Raw genomic sequence first — 17,325 nt, 5'->3', positions numbered from 1 at the left:
CACACATATATATGCTGTATGGTATACTGTATATGAGGTAAAGTCTTTGTCTAGTCTTCTACTGCATACAGTATGGTACAAAAAAAACAACCCTCTCAGCAGTGAAGTACAAGCACAGGAATGACAGACCGGGGCTTTGAAGTGCAAATCTCATCAGCAAAGACGAAAAAGAAGTTAAGGAAAGTATTCAGACTATCTACAAGCAAAACAAGCGAACAGAAGGTAAACAGTCATCTGAAATGAATAACGATCCCATTGTTGGCATAGTGACCGACATGGGACTCTTGGACTCGGACATACGATAGCTTAAAGAGCCGCAGCTTGGGTCTCCTCGTGAGCTGAGATGAAGAGACCACACATTCTCTTTGCTGCATTCGAGTCTGTCGAATGAATTATAATTTGACTGACAATTACAAAAACAAATCGCTGTGATGCATCTTCTTCATTGCATACATAAAAATTTGAAACCCATACACCAAATAAAGCTTTGTAAATTGCACTCTGATGTGGCAAATGTCCCAGCCCCCCCACCCCCGTTCCCGTCATTTGGGATATTTACATTCAGTAGTTCAGTTCAGGATGGAGCAAAGATAGAAAAAGACACAAGTTCTTACAAAGCAGAACTTAATGAGATTTCATTTTCGATTACAGAGACAAACAGACGCCGGGTTGTATCTGATGAGCGATTCTGGCAGTCTCTTGTTTTTGAAACAGCTGCAAGTTCACCCGGGTTTGGCTGCTCTGGGAGACATCCAGAGTAACAGCTATCTCCTGCCCCCTGCTGTGCAGTCGCTCCGGTTACAGTGGAACATTTCCTATCCGAGCTGTAGTGTTTGTGGTTCTGCTTGACAAAACAGAGTACCAGACCCCCCCACCCCCCCGCTGTCGCCAGGCGTGGGCCTGGTTCTTGGTCCAAGTTCAGTTTTTATTGCGTCTTTTTAGTCTGGACGGCTCTTAGCGCAGTTTGAGCTTGAAGGCGGAGACCTCCATGGGATCCAGGCTGATGGAGGAGTCGTTGGCGAGGGGGGCGCTGGAGTGCATCAAGGTCAGGGACATGGGCTGGAGTAGCTGCAGGTCCAGGTTCTTGAACAGTCCTGACACGCTCAGCTGCAGAGAGAGAGAGGAGGCCAGAGAGGCCCAGGGCGTTAGAAACTAAACAAGCTGGTGCAAGTGGGATAAGGAAACTTCCAGTTTAGATTATAGCAGGTAGAAAACAAATGTGGAACAAGAATTCAGATCATTTACATAAGCAATAACATACTTTAAAATACACTTTAAAATACTCCATTACAAGGACAAATCCTGCATTCAAAATTTTACTTGAGTAAAAGTGCAGAAACATTAGCAACAAAATGCCCTAAAGTAATTCAGTAATAGTACTCATAATGAAGAATGGCCACTGGCAGTGTTATACTATTACATTATTGGATTATTAATATTGGTGCATTTATATTAAAGCCACACTTTAAATTTTCAAGGTAGAGCTAACTGCTTTATATACTGTTAGTTTAACCAGGAAAAAGGCATCATCTTTTTTAAACTGATCATGTGTTTTGTATGTGAAATATTACTCTAAAAAATGTAATGGCCTCAGCTGTCAGATAAACGTAGTGGATTAGAAGTATATAAAGTAGGATAGAACAGTATCCAAGTTGAGTACTTAGTTACCATTTCACAAGCAAACAAATCTCTGCTCATGCCAAAAGGATTAAGAGCTGAGTGGAAAATACAGCACACTGGTTTCTTCTGTTTTTTTTATTTATTTTTGTTTTAGTGTGAGCGTATGTGTGTTTCTACCCTGACCTGTCCTTGTGTGGTGGTGCAGTTGAAGCCCAGGTTCTGAGCCTCCAGGCCACAGTCCAGCGCCAGACGGTGAAGAATCATGGCTGTGTACGGAGACGGAGAGTTGGGGTCCTGCTGCTCACACGGGGGAGGGGAAGGAGGTAAATTTCAAAGTCAATACAACAAAAATACCCAAATGATTTTGTGGTTGTTTTTTTTTTTTTGTCATGTCACCTGGCTCTGGATGCTGCGCAGGTTCAGCAGGTGGAAGTCGCAGGGGAGGATGGACTTGAGAGGGGCGAAGGTTTGCAGAGGAGGGATGCCGCGTCTTTTAGGCAGGACGGGCAGCGCCAAGACCTCGTGGTTCAGGAAGGTGTTGGTCATGTGACTGAGTATAGACGGGAAGCTGGTTGTTGCACTGTCCATCATCTGCAGGAGGGGAGGAGACAGATTTGAGCCACAGGGGTTAAGTGACAGCGTAACGATTACAACATCAATGACTCACCTCTAGAGTTGTCGGTTTGCCATTACTGCTCTATGGAGGAATAGGCCTCATCTACTTTGTCGGAGTACGAGATATATTTCTAATTCTGGTCCAGACAGACACAGTAGTAATCGATCTATATTAGGTTTGTTACACTGTGGTGTCATTTTTAATTAAGAGCATTACAGTGTTTCAAACGATGAGGTTTAATGTTTCAGGAAAAGCCAGAGCAACTTTGTCCCAAATAGCATCAGGATCAGAATGAGATTTAAGTAAGTTTTCACTTGTATGGAATTTGCCTTGGTGTGTTTGGTGCATACAATAAACATATGTACATTGAATAAGCAATGAACAATAGAGCAAACTACTGCAACAGTTAAGAACATAAATATAGGATAGAAATATTACAATAAAAAATATGTAAAAGACACTATAACAAATATGCACAATATAATAATACAACTGTTTGAAGGCAGCAGTTTTGCCAGAGAGCTGGATGATAAAACTGCTACCAGTGCTTTCCATTCTCTGCCAATGTGTAGTCATTTACTTGATAAATTAGTTCATTTGTTACTTTCAATGGCACCGTCGTAAAGACGGACCGGTTTGGCTACGAGGTGGACGGGGAAAAAGCAAAAAAAAAAAAAAAATAGGAACTGGAGCTACAGCAAAGACAATGATGTGGGCTAACAAGCATCCTCACTGTTACCAAGGCAACATTACCTCTTGAACTCCATCACTCGAGATTTGGGAGAGGAAAGAATGAAACAAGGACGAGAATTTGGCAAAGAAGCCATCATGCTGAAGGTAATGGAGCGGGAAAAACAAAGGAAAACAAAGGAAAACAAAGGAAAACAAAGTTAGAGAGTGGAGAGGAAAACAAAAAGACAGACGGGGTGGTAATGAGTACTGACTAGGGATGCACCGATCCGACTTTTTCGGTCCCGATACCGATACCTGGGCTTTGTGCATCTGTCGATACCCGATACCATTGTTGAATTAATAATACACTGTATACCTCCCACCTTATACCTTCCTTCCACCATGTGGAAGAGACTAAAGGCACCAGACTTTCCTAACTAAACATTACTTTCCTAACTAAGACAAAATAACAGATGTAATGTATTGAATTCTTATTTATTTGTACACTCAACTCTTCCAGCATGCGACACACGTGCGACAGAGGGGGAAAAAAACTAACAAAACTGGATCGGCCCGTGGACCTGTTATTTTTTTCGGGACCGATATCCGATCTTAATATCAGATCGGTGCACCCCTAGTACTAACAAAAGGTGTTAATGAACATACACTCTTATATTGCACAGAGCTTATTGAGAGTCATTCAGCAGCCCAGAGTCATATGTGGTCTGCTGGAATTTCAAGAGCGCTCACCCAGCTGCAATAAGCGCCCTTCGCTGTCATCTTACTGACCTTGTTGCCCATGGATCTCCTCTCCAGCAGCAGTCGGAAGCGGTTGGTCGTCTTCTTGTTGTCCTTCAGGCCCTGACCCAGCCCACGGTTATCATCCTGCATCAGCCGCCGGTCCATGATCACTTCAAGCTGGCCTGAGGGAGGAGGAGCATGGACGCCATCGTTTACACACAGCCTGTGTACTGAACCTTCAGGATGCACATAATATTCCGGTTTTTGTCCTTCTTCCGAAAAAGACTATATTCCGACTTAGCTGTTTACATGGCTAATGAAAGTTAATATTCCACTAATATTACCGTTTATATTTAACGTTAGCTGTGCAAAATATGATTTTTCTAAAGTTTGCCAGCGGCGGCGGACTGGTTGGACCGTGCGAACACAGCGTCTCTCTTTCATTCCTTCAACCAGCTTCTTGAAAAGGTTGGCGTAGCGATGTGTGCGCATATCCAAAAACCTGTTGATATCCAAGTCTTTGATCCTGTTTTTCTCCTTCTTATCGGGTCTGCACCCTTGCAAACTGTTGGCTGGTTGGTTTGTGTACAGAAATCATAGCAACGCACAGCCGTAAACAGGCAAGAGGCCGTAAACTGCGGTAAAAACCCTGACTGAGAAGCATATTCCGAATGCGCTGTATACACATGTCCAAAGAATGCCTCTAAAACCCTAATAATACCGGAATAACCCACGTCTTAATCGGAAAATGCTACAGCATATTCGGAAAAAAGCCTCATTCAGAATATCTAACCGGAATATGCTGTTTACATGACTTGTATCAAATTCGGAATTTTGTCATATTAAGAATAATAGTGGAAAAATGAGTGTGCATGTAAACGTACTCAATGAAGACAAACACTTTGAGCTATTCGTCATTTACAAACGTCCCCATTATACACAACTATTCACATAACGATGACAAAAGGATTAGCTCGTCACATTAACGTGAGAGTATGTACTGTTTTGTTGTCTGAAAACCTCTCGAGGGACAAGAGGGAAAGAGAAGTGCTTTGATGCTATTCCATACAGGGCTAGAGGCGGTAAACAAAGACAGAGAACAGTGCACTTCAGAGATAACTTTCATTAGAGATGAAATGTGAAAAAATGACACATTACATCAAATGTAATCAAATACAGACCACTCTCCAGGCTGGTGACACCCAGGGACTGAGCCGTGTGCAGCGTGAGGCGGTGATGGCTGTCCTGGATGTACGCCTGGCTGGGCATGGGATAAAAGTTGGCCTGCAGGGGAAGCTTTAGGTGGTGGTGGCGAGGCTGCATCTACAAGAAGAGGTCAAACACAGGAGGACTCAATATGTCAAACTTACAGCGCTAGGAAAGATGTCAAGTTTTCAGGTCAGGGATAGTTCTCCTGAGAGGAATAAAATGCCACTACACTCAGTTTCAAGAAGGTTATCAACTAATACACACATATACATATTGTTATATTCTGACAGTGTACAAAGAATTACAGGTTATTCCTCTCTAATGCCGAGGGCGGGACTGACCTGGAAGCCGTTGAGATCTGTGTAGAAGACGTCTCCACTCTGGATGTCAGTGACCAGTCGCATTGCCAGCTCCTTATTGGTCTGATCTCTGATGTCCACCATCGTAGTGATGTCTATAGATAACCCATCCACCCCTGAGAATACAAAACCATAGAGAACCAAAGATCAGGCCGCAGAAGAAAGTGAACGGAAAAATGTGATCTAAAAATGACAAAAACATATGACAAAAGCTACTTCCAAATAGTATTTTGCATTTATTTTTGCAAAGTCAAAAATAGATAGCTTACAGGAAAGATGTACCTAATTGAATTCTAAATTGTCAAACATATTGGCCCTTGTTGTATTACACCATCTGGAGCATTTTAAATAAGGATAAAAAAGCTTTTGCAAAGGCCATTTGAATGGATTCCGTTGTGCAGTTATGTTTCATTTATACCTGGCACATTGTGTATGCGAATGGTCTGCTGAAAATGCTGGTAGTGTGCCACCACCTCCGAGAACAGAGGCCCCTCCACGACGCGCACAACGGGTGGCTCTTTCTGGTTGTAGGGCTGCAAGCAGGAAGCGACAGAGTGGAATCATGAACAGAATTTGTGCTAAAAACGGGAGAGGAAGAACGACGGAGAGAGAAGTTGAAGGAGAAAAAGTGAGTAAATACAGTATGGCGGCTTAGCGCTTGCACTCTGTTGTCTTTAAGAAGAAGTCTGCCTGCCTTCCCGCCCCGAGCACCCCAGCATGATACAAAGACACAATACACAAGGGGGACTCTACCAAAGCCTTCAAAGAGGCAAGGGAACATCTGAAACACAACAACTGAGAGAATACCTTTGCTTTTCCATCAGGCAGGAAGAGGTAAGCTCCACTTTTGTCTTTCGAGGGACGGGTGCCGTAGACCACGAACTGCATCTGTACCTTCACTTCCTGAGGATCATCCTTGTGCTTGATACTCTGCAGATGAAAAAGCCATAAAGAATCGTTTTTTAGAACTAGAAGAGATGAAAAGATGTTTGTGTAGCAACGAGACATGCTATGTTCACTTTGATCAACCAGCCAGGGTTTGTTGAGAAATCAAGCTCATGGTTGTTTTCTGCAAAATGATCAAAGTTAAAAACAGATGAGCAAATCCTTATATAAAGTCAACTGATGCAAGAGCCGATAAAAACACAAACCTCCAGCAGGCCGGTGGTTCCAGAGAAGCCCAGAGTGAGAGACTGGCTGCTGATGTAGAAGGTCTGTGGGTCAGACTGCTGAGAGCGGACAGGAAGCGGGTCCGCGGCACGAGCGGTGACGCCCCGATCAGACAGCCGGAGCAGGGTGTCAGAGCGGAGAGTCATGGGCGAGTCAGGAGAGTCGTAAAGATGGAACACAGCCAGGCCCAGTGGCGGCAGACGGACCATGAATGTTGCCTGGATGGAGGGTGGAACAACAGTTGGATGTAATTAGGGTTGGGCATCTTTATGATTTTAACGATTCTGATTCCAATTCCGATTCTTCCTTTCGATTCCGGTTCTTTAAGAGGTGGAGTTGAAACGGGTCACATGCCTATTTCCACAAACAAGAGGAAAGTTTTATTTTGAGTCAATGTTGGTTTGCAGTTTTACCGGGCTTTTTCAACGTAAAATAAAGCCCCACTAGAGCGCTGCTTACTGGGCTCCATGGCTGCAACACAACAAGCGCCTGGCCGCTACGGAAACCAAAACTTGCACATATTAAATTGGGAAGTGATGATTGGATATCAAACCAAATCCTCTAAAATGATTCCAATAAAGAAACGATTCCGATGGAATCGTAATTTTTGAACCGATTCCAAGTAGGAATCGGTTCTCGATGCCCAACCCTAGATGTAATAATAAATGAAGCATTCATACACACAAAAAGGTTGTTTTAAGAGTGCTGGCTTCATTTCCCTTGTTAATCTGAACGGGGAGTGTTGACCACAAGCCATTCATTAAAACTTAATAGCATTTCGACATTAAAATGTGATGAGAGGTGGTGTTCATGAGACTTCTCTGCTACATTTAAATGCATTGCTTTCTGTGGGTGGGGAGAATTATGTTTGGGTACAATTAATCTAGAGAGACGTGGTGAAGCAAATGGGATGCTTTATTTTACTAATGCAGAGTCAATATACACAATATGAGCCGATTAAATGGGTGTGAGAACTGAAAGAAGACATAGTGCTAGCATTCAGGTAGAAGCTACACATTCATAAGTCGGAGGCTTTTTTTATTCAAAAATCTACTCTGTTTTGAATACTTTGAATTTTATTTCTATATCATGTTCACATTCTCAAATGCCAGAGTCCAGATACAAAGACACAAATATTAAAGGGCTTCACAATAGAAAACAGTGGGCCTACTCACTCACACTCTCTCTCAAAGTAAGATACAAAAATAGTACATAGAGAAAGTTAAAAGAATACTCTGATTTAGCACTGCACTCCTAGAAGCAGAACCAAAGATATCTTTTTTCATTAATGCATTCTTCTTCCTTGTCAAAACCTGGTGCCTACATTACACACAATGTAACGCGGCTGCCGACAGTTGGCGCTTTACACATGTAACTGTGTCTGACTGCAACGTTTATTTTCTTCCAACTTAAGCACAAAACTATAACAGATCCAGTGTGGACAATGATGGAGAATTGTGCGGACACTGCTGCTGCGCTCGTGCCGAATGAATTTGTCTCGTGTCTTACCTCAAACACCTCTGCACTCATTTGACTGGCAGAGCCCCACTGAGCACTCAGCTGCACAGGGAGGGTCTGTCCATCCTCAGTGAGCACCCGCACCCTGACGGTGTTGACCAACACAGTCACCACACACAGACGCTCCTGCTCGATGGGGTTAAACAGAACCAGGTACCTGGTAGAGAGAAGGAAAAAGCAATCAGAAGCACAGTATGGGTGAGGAGAGGGTGAGGTATGAGGCAGAGGAGATGAAAGACGCCAGGGGATGCAGATAATACCTCGGTCCTGCTGGGTCCAGCTCGATTAAAGTGCGCTGAGGCAGAGAGTCTTGAGTGGCACGCCTGTCATCCTACAAAAGGAAGTATATAACGCGGGAAACACACTGAGAAACCTTTTTTTGTTCCTTGTGTAAGTAATCAAATGTATCAAATGTAAGTTTATAATACAGTGGTGGAAGTGTCCCTCCATGTTTCCTCTTACTGTCTCCAGGAAGGGCTCCGTCTGGTAAAAGCGATAAACGTCCTTGTTTTTCATCACCAGGAAATGAGCAGCATTGATGATTACTCTCTTCAGACCGATGAGTGAACGCAGTAATCTAGGGAGGAGGAGGACGAATCAATGGCTGACTGCAGCAGTCACAGCAGATGGGTTGTTATTTTGCTATAAAGTACTGAACGGTCTAAGTTTAAAACAGCCGGAGAGAAAGCGGATTACTAAAGAGGAGGCACAGATTTTAAAAGAAATGAAAGAAAGAATTTTAATCTATGCATTCTATACTGTCAATTCTTTCAAAACCCTCAGATCCTTACCTGGTGCCGTAGTCAACGACAACATTCTCCTTTGCAGTGCCAGTGATGGCATCATGATGTTGGAAGAGGCCAACAGACCGTCTTGCATCGACTAGCAGGGCATAATCTGAGAGCGGGTAGCGCCCTTCCATGCCTGCATGTCTAGCATTCGCAACAGCCAGGCTGTAGAGGATCTCTGCCCCCCTGATGGACATTGACAAACAGTTAGCATTGAAAAACCCCTAAATTTAAGACTGCGGAGCATTTTTATTTAACTTAAAGAAAGATTACATATAATTTGAACCACTGAAATCTAATTCTGGAATTCATGCAACCAGAGGCACTTTAGAATGTTGCTGTTTTTAATCTCTTCATTTTGATTGTTCACAATAGAGAAGAACAGGAGAGAAGGCCCAATCAATAAATTGTACGACCATATGAACTAAAGGTATGTTCACGCATCTAACTAAAAGGTTTGACACACACTATATATATATATATATATATATATGAAAAAAAAAAAAACATTTTATAACAGGCCTGTTTTACGGATAGGTTTGGGGAAAAAAAAAACTACAGATATGAAAATCTTACTGGATTTAGGTGTGGTTTAGTGTCAGTTCATGTATAAAAAGGCTATGCATTTGGGAGTGATACCAGGTTCGAATCCTGTGTCTGGATTTGGATTGCGCCTTTAATTTGTATACAGGATCTTGCAGATACATGTATGCTCTTTCACCTAGTATGCCACAGCTACATATTGTTTGCAATGCAAAAAAGAAACAAAGTGCCTGTTGTAGAACATCTACAGTACAGCATCATTAATACACAGCAGGTTGTGGGTGTTAGGTGTGACTAAATCCATCCCACCTGAGATGTGACTCTATCACACGGTCCAGGCTCTTGTAAAAGGGCCGAGAGGTGTAATAGCCAGTCCAGTAGTGGTCTTCCCGGTCTGCATAAGCAAAGAAATCTCCACTAAGCACTGGGTAGTCTGGGGGTCTGGACCCCTGGGTCACTCCGTGTGCTTTGTATACAGCGTTGAAGTAGTCTGTGAGAGTCCCAAACTGAGCCTGGAGGAGCAGCCAGACAGATGACACATTGTTAAAAAAGATATATATGCACGTTACTCAAAAGACAGCTGTACGGGTAAAAAAAAAAAAAAAATCTCATTAGAATGCAAGCGCCTTTCATCTTACATGGCATCTTCTGAACCAAACATCGAGTCGTGACAGATTCTTTGTTCTGTCAGCAAGTTAAGATACCACTGCATGATTCATTATCACAAGAATGGTTGTACAGTGAGATACTTGCTACAGCGCACGCCGAGAAGCACAAAAACAATGAAAAAGACGCACCCAAAAAAAGATTTGGCAACACTGTTTTTGACAGCTGACAAGTCATTTTCTCACTTGTACGTGCATCTCTGGGTGAGAATTCATGTAGTCAAACAGCTTCTGGTAATTGGTATACTGCTGATCCCACTCCAGCGCCTTGTCGTAGCGGAAGTCATCTCCCAGCGGGACAAGAAGCACCTTGCTGCGGAAGAGTTTGGACTTTTTACGGTACTGATCCAGGAGCAGGTGAGCCCTGATTGAGAAAGAGGGAGAGAGAGAGAGTGGGGGGGGGGAAGGAAAAACTGAGGGGACACATTTCTTGGCATCCAAACTGCCCTGCTTCGCATGCGCCAGTTTTGTAGGAAATCACTATGGAAAGTGGAGGATCAAATTAGCCCTGAGGGTATTTTCCATTAGCCTACAGAAACATGTCCTCTGGAAAGGTTTTGAGGTCCTCTAAAAGCTGCAAGACTATCTGCAGTCCATGTCTGTCGCCCCCCCCCCCCGTTCATTCACCCTCTCTGGCTGTTATTGGCTTAAGTTCAAGTTTAGTTTATTTGTAAGGGACTAGCAAAGATAATATTGAGAGTTTTGCAACAGTGTGTGTGTGTGTAAAGTAAGAAATGTTTAGTATGTAGACATCATAGCCCGACTAATGCTTGACATTGGAGGCTGATACCTTTTTTTATGTTTTACATGCACATGTAGCAAACAAACATTTTTGACTAGGCACCCCTAACTTTGGTTATTTAATAACAGACCAAGATACAGCCTTAGCAGGACATTTTTAAGTTGAAAAATGACTTTGTCAGTGCTCTTTAGTGGACAAACAATGTAATGGAAACCCCGTTTCTAAATTATAAAGATTAAACATGTTATGTTTTGCATTTCTGTATTGACTGAATTGGTCAATTAGTCTTTAAAATCTCAACTAAAGCCCAACCTGACGTCTTCAAATGTCATTATACTATTCCATAAGACAAAGAAAACCAGCAATTTCCTACCTTTAAGGAACCAGAACTACAGAATATTTGGCTTTTTTGCTTTCATTACTCAATTATCAAAATACCTGCAAATCAATTTTCTGACAATCGACATGTCAACTAATCAGCTCTACTTTCAGCTCAAATATACACCAATAACAATATATCTGCAATAATCAAATTACAGCAGATACATCAGCCCAGCCGATACATCAGTCTAGCTCGAATTATGGTCTGGCTACACCGCTCATCTATTCTGGGACAGGTGAAAAAACACTCTGGCTTGTTTGTATTTTTTTTTTTTTTTCAACGATCACAACCGTCCTGGGCGGCACTAAGCCCTAAACGCAGCAAATGGATAGAAAAGTAGGTGCCGGATGTCAGGCTTTATCCCAGCACTGTACATCCATTGAACCAGAATAAGCTCTAATAGGTATCCTTAAGTTTGTTCTCTGAGACAAAATCAGGATAAACCTACTTAATGTACCCAAAGTGAGAGACTTAACCCCCACATGTCTCACCTCTCTGCTACATTGGCCTCCACCACTACTTTTGGTGGCACTTTCCAGGGACAGTTTATCCGACCACCTGGTAACCTCTTGAAATCGAACTGGCAGCAGATCTTGGGGTCGGGCCCGCATGTGTGAGGCACGTCGTAGCTGTAGAACGGCATCATGTGGCAAAAGATATCTGTGTTCGATCCAGTGTCTGTCAAAGCAGTAAAGTAAAAATCAAACCACCAGCTTGAGAGACATCCATTGTTGACAGCAGCCTCAAAAGACCAGAATGAAATACACTTATAAGGCATGTTCTTCTCTGAGTAAAGGTGGTATTTGTGGTTCACAGACACACCAGTGCTCATAAACTTGTTGGCAATTATTTGTTCCCACCACCTACAGCGTTCTCTGGGGACTGTCAAAAGTCATTCTGGATAAAGCAGCAAAAAGTGAATGACATCCCCCAAAAGAACTGAGTACCACAAATTGAGAATATCTAACAGTGTAATATCAGAGGATCTTTCCATTAGGTACAAACCGACAGTAAATTGTCAGCAGATGTCCAATTCACTGAGAAATAATAGCAAAGACAGCGCTTCTGAGGCTTTTAGGCACTGGTTCTTCTTCCACAAAGTCCCTCAAAAGCCATGACAATTGGCATGACTCATTCTGCAATGAGCTTAGCAAAGATAAGCACATGAATCAGATGACATCGCTGGCTCTGGTCCACTCACCCCAGGCCTGCCTCCACATAAACTCCAGGCTGCGGGTGGAGGCAAAGTGTTTTTTGATGGAGTAGTGGACCCTCTGGATGAGCATGCTGGTCAGGTTGGCCCTCTTCAGTAGATAGGACATGGTAGCACTGTGACCGAAAGGGTCTACCGCCCACCCGCTGCGAGGAGTTATACCTGTGACAGCGAGCAGAAAGAAAGTCGCTCAGGTTTATGCTCAGATAAAGGAAGGAATGCATCTTTTAGAAAATCATTCCCCTCAGCAGGGAGCAGTAAGAGTAGCACATAGTATTTTTTTTTTTTTCAAAGATTTTTTTGGGGCATTTCAGCCTTTAATGGAAAGAACAGATAGATATGAAAGGGGAGAGAGAGGGGTGACATGCAGGAAATTGTCTCAATTGGGGTGATGACAAAAGGCCTAACATTTCACAGAGAGAAGAAGAGCATCTTAAACTTTTAAGCATAATTCGTCTAAATATAACCAAAGAGGCAAAGAGTAAGGAATCATTTCTGATGGTGTACCTAGATTTCTCTCCAGCCACTGATGTCCTTCAATGAGCTGGTCTATCATGGCAAAGTAGTGGGCGTTGGCTTCATCCGTCATAACCCAACCTCCTGTGACAATCTCTAGCTGCCCCCCAAGGATCAGTCTGTTGAACAGAGAGGATTAAGAAAGCAAGGTCACAATAATCGGACCCTTAAGGAGAGTCACATTAACCAGACAACAAGCTATTTTTAGAGCAACCACAATCTGCCAGCAGATACTATGGTGGTGGTGATGGCGCAGTGGATATAACACATGCCGTTGAGGTGGGAGATCTGGGTTCGATTCCCACTGCGATACATCAACCAATGTGTCCCTGAGCCCATAGTTGCTCCAGAGGCGTGCAGCCTCTGACATATATAGCAGTTGTAAGTCGCTTTGGATAAAAGCGTAAATGTAATGTATCCATTGTGTAAAATACTGTACTCAGGAAATCTCCACTAATTGTCAATAGTTAGGTGGTTAAATAAACGGCAAAACTGTGTGCTTCTCTAAGCTGTGACTCACTTTCGCATAGCCTCCTGCTTGTGTAGGTCTGCGGTCTCCCACCACTTGGAGAAGAATGAAATCTCAGACCAGATGAACTTCCTGCGAGGATCCTCCGCCAGCTTCACCACCAGGTTGTTCAAAATATGTTGTGTCTGGTCTGTGAAGTACTTGTCAAAAGTCTTGATCCAACCTAACAAGAAAAGAAGATAAATATGAGCAAACAGATGGTTGCTACAAATAGAACTATCCATCCCTTTATGTAGCTGGCTTATATAAAGGCAAGAAGACAGGGCAGGTAAGAGACTCAAAAATAAAACTCATATTTTATTTAAGTTGAGCTGTTCCCCTTAGAAAGATATTTAGCAGAGGGGTTTCAAAGAAAGTGACTAAAAAGCACTTTCTATGCACCTTAGTGTGTAACAGTGTAGAATGCCACAGTCTCCTGTGAAAAATCCTGTGAAATATTTATCTCAAATATTGTAGTCGAATGTATTTTATACAGATCAAAGTTCCACATTCTGATGCTGCAGTTATGCAGAATCATAAGCAATGCCACAAAAATGGCGATAGTTAAGTGCTCATAGTCAATTGGGAGGGACAGGACTATTTACTGCAGTCTTAGTGTAAGGGTTACTCATTGTTTGAGCTGCTAACGTGCAGTTGACTAAAGCTCTTAAAAACCCTTCTTTGCATTTAGTGAATTAAGCCTATTACCAGTAAACCTGCTTTCCCCTGCTTTCAGGGTGAGCTGACAATGTGCTGGACACTGAATGCTGCATACAAAGACACTAAAGAAAACTGCAGCAGAGTATAATCAAATGCAGCTCCAAATGACGGCGATTCCCATTGTAGGCTGTCAACATATCAATAACTCTCATGTTAGCAAGCATGTGACAGGCTGGTAAACAAGTTTAATGGAAATGTCATTCTGAAATAAAATATCAGCCAATCCAAACTATACAGTATATAGCTTTCCAATGCCAATATCCTTCTAATTCCATTGTTTGTGGCTAAACCGTCAATCATGTCAGCATTATGCTAATTATAATGAGAATGAATGAATCAAGTTTTGAATGATTTCTGCATCCTTATCATGAGCATCCCACTCACGTAAGGCCTCACAGTAGCTGAGCTTGTCTTTTGCTCTCAACTCACCTGGATCATTGTGGGAGTGGGGCACCACAAACACTTGCAGCGGTTCATTGTCCCACTCATCAGGTTCATAAGTAATGTCAAAGCCCTGTTTCCATACGCCGCCATCAGGGTTGTCAAACTTGAGAATGGAGTACACATCCAGCATCTAAAATGAAATACAAACTCATTGTTTGCTCACCAGACATAATCCAAAAATAAGTAATGATGCAATAACATCTCAAATATAGCAGTGATAAAAACGTTTAGGCCAATTAGCTGCTCAGCATTTAATCTACGGGGGGCAAAACTAGTAGTATAACAAGCTCACCTGAACGTCTGCTTGACCATGGCTGCCTAAAGCAGCTTGGCAATCCTGGGGCTTGACAGCAAGGAAAGTGGGACGGCCGTCGAAGGGTAGGACCCAGGAACCATTGGCACTTCTGAATGGCAGGTGGCCGCTGGGAGACACAGCTCCTGTGTCTGTGAGCTCCATCACAGAGTCCTTTATGTGGCTGATGATTTGGTGGTTTTCCTCCAGGAGCTGCTCCAACTGCTCTATCCGGTTTTGCAGAACTGAGATTTGGCTCTACAATACACACACAAATCATCGATCACACATCTGTATAACATCATAAAACATCTTTTAACCAAACCCACGTTCTTCTTCCCTGTTACAGTGAACAAACTTCAGTTTTAAGACTAGAAATTAGATGATCTGGAATGAAAAATCTAGGAAGGTAACACATAGCAGTATGAGATTAATCAGCTCTAAAGATATCTACACAACAATAGGTACACAACATCAACATTTGAATATTTTTTCAAAGAATACATATTGCGCCTCGTCTTACAGGATAGGGAAGTGTAGAATAATATATTTATGTTTATTTCTGCTTTTATCTAACTTCTGGTGTATCACAACAAATCATGCAAAAATAAGTGTAACAGAAATAACTGCAGAAAGTGGTTTTCACACATGATATGATGCACCACCATTACAGTAATTATTCTTACCCGTGGAAAATTCCCGCCATTCTGTCGCCTTGCAGGGTCATGTTGGACTCGATCCAACATCAGATACAGTGAGAATACAGCCACACAGAATATGGCCCCTCCACACACTGTCACCTGTTTCCTCAACTTCATCCTCCTCTGGAGCGGTCGTCTTTCCGGGTTTTGAATTCAAAAAATTACCGTGACTGGGTTTTTTCCAGCACAGAGAAAAAAGTCCTTAACAACTGGAATGCAATCTTTCAGAGTGCAGAAAAATAGGAAAATAACCAGCTACACCAGCATCAATGGTTCAGTTCCACTCCTGTGATGCCTCCAGCCTCCACTCACCATACTGAAGACCACAACCAAGGGGGCTACAGCAAGTGGCAGCAGTGGACAAGGGTACTAAATCAGCAATAGCTGGCAAGCAGTCTGTCAGCTTTGGCTAAACCACAGCCACCGGTGGGCTCCTTCAAAGTAGCCCTTGTGCTCAACCATCCAAACTGATGAGACTGCAGGAAAAGAAAAAAAACAAATGCCACACAGAAGGGGCTCAAACAGGGATCCTAGTGTTCCTGCATGATGTGTGTAACTGTGGGCCTGGTTTCCTGGTCCAGTCCCTACTCCCACAGCACAGTCTGATCCTCCAGTACAACCAGAGTCCCCTTTTGCTCAGTTGGCCTCTGGTGCCATAACCGTTTGCACTCTAGGCTGCGGCAGTGCAATGAAGTAGGCTGAGAAAAAGACCAACTTGGCTTAGAGCAGCAACTTTTTAATTAAGCCTCAACTCTGCCGGAGGCAGCTCCAGGAATTAAAATGAGACAAATGTCATTCTTCTCTCAGTAGCATAGTGACAGCATATCTACTGTGGCAGCATGGGCAGTGTGTCTGTCCTCGATCACAAGCACCAAGTTGAAATAACATCAAAGGGTCTTCTTCAGCTGTTAGGAAAATTTTAGATTAATGGAGCATGCAAAAAAATATATGTATTCAGCCTTCCAGAGAGGAACTGTCACTGACAAAAAGCACAAGTGAAAGGAACTGTGTGGGAGAGTGAGAGATACTTTTTTTGATCCGACAAGTAAAGTCAACGGGGGAGGGGGAAATCAAGCTGAGCACAGTGGCCTTCGTTTCCTCACAGCACTAATAGATGTTTACTTCTGAGTGCAAATCCAACACAATCATAATCCGCTCACTTTTCAGGCTGGGACTATCTAAGATTTACCACAAGGAGTGGGGATAATAACCTGGCACATTTGCTAATCTGACTGAAAAATAGCTACACTGTCAGAAGGAAGACAAATATGTATTACATCATATGTGCCACATATATCTAACAAGAAAGGCTTTGTAAACTGGGGTGCCTGACAGAAGACTACCAGCTCTACATGTATATGACAACATGTAAATGAACCAGATCTCAAGCTGCTCAAATGATGGCATAGTAGCATCAAGGGAAATATTCATCAATATTCATATTCCCCTGTGTAAACTATGAAATATCCCTTAACAGTATTCTTTGGGTTATTGACTCAATGGATGGCACCTCTGTTAATGGTTCACTTGGATGACTTTTAGTCAGCTATCGCTGGGCAGCTAGCCAGCAACATTGCGGTGCTTTAAACTTACGAGCACTTAAAATACCTGAATTTGGACATTATCTAGCTAGTAATACATGCAGCTTGTTAACCCTTTAGCCACATTAACGTGCTCTGCCAAACTTTAATAACCCCTTTAACATTAACTAACGTTAGATATCACGAATATGCAGCTAAACAAGCTAGCGCTTTAGCCACTAGATGTTCGTTCAAGTTACCACTACCACATCAGCTAGACTGGTTTACGAGCTAGCTTTAAGAGTCGGACAACGTCAATATAAGGGCTGTAATTTAATGATAAATCTAGGTGAACAGCAGTCACAGCTGTCCTTTGACATCCGTGA

At 42.7% G+C, this 17,325-nt stretch overlaps 1 protein-coding gene across 2 annotated transcripts; it reads right to left on the bottom strand.

Annotated features, from left to right (window-relative positions):
* Nucleotides 1-359: 359 nt before the first annotated feature.
* Nucleotides 360-15,670, bottom strand: man2a2 (mannosidase, alpha, class 2A, member 2). 2 transcript variants are annotated; one of them, XM_078257477.1, is made up of 22 exons: nt 15,405-15,670; nt 14,719-14,976; nt 14,412-14,556; nt 13,275-13,446; nt 12,746-12,873; nt 12,227-12,400; nt 11,517-11,703; nt 10,088-10,265; nt 9,546-9,748; nt 8,697-8,879; nt 8,368-8,482; nt 8,166-8,236; nt 7,897-8,062; nt 6,369-6,605; nt 6,025-6,147; nt 5,636-5,750; nt 5,200-5,333; nt 4,831-4,972; nt 3,698-3,831; nt 2,017-2,211; nt 1,804-1,917; nt 360-1,107 (listed from the first exon to the last, which is right to left on the bottom strand). In XM_078257477.1, exons 1-22 carry the CDS (start codon nt 15,534-15,536, stop codon nt 955-957), a joined length of 3,459 nt encoding a protein of 1,152 aa, XP_078113603.1. In that variant the 5' UTR covers nt 15,537-15,670; the 3' UTR covers nt 360-954. The 2 variants fall into 2 exon arrangements, with proteins under 2 accessions (XP_078113603.1, XP_078113604.1); XM_078257478.1 differs by having other exon boundaries at nt 10,088-10,214.
* Nucleotides 15,671-17,325: the final 1,655 nt, after the last annotated feature.

Source organism: Sander vitreus, chromosome 8 (assembly GCF_031162955.1).
Source record: "Sander vitreus isolate 19-12246 chromosome 8, sanVit1, whole genome shotgun sequence".
Classification (NCBI taxonomy): domain Eukaryota; kingdom Metazoa; phylum Chordata; class Actinopteri; order Perciformes; family Percidae; genus Sander; species Sander vitreus.
This window is presented reverse-complemented; position numbering and strand designations above follow the sequence as displayed.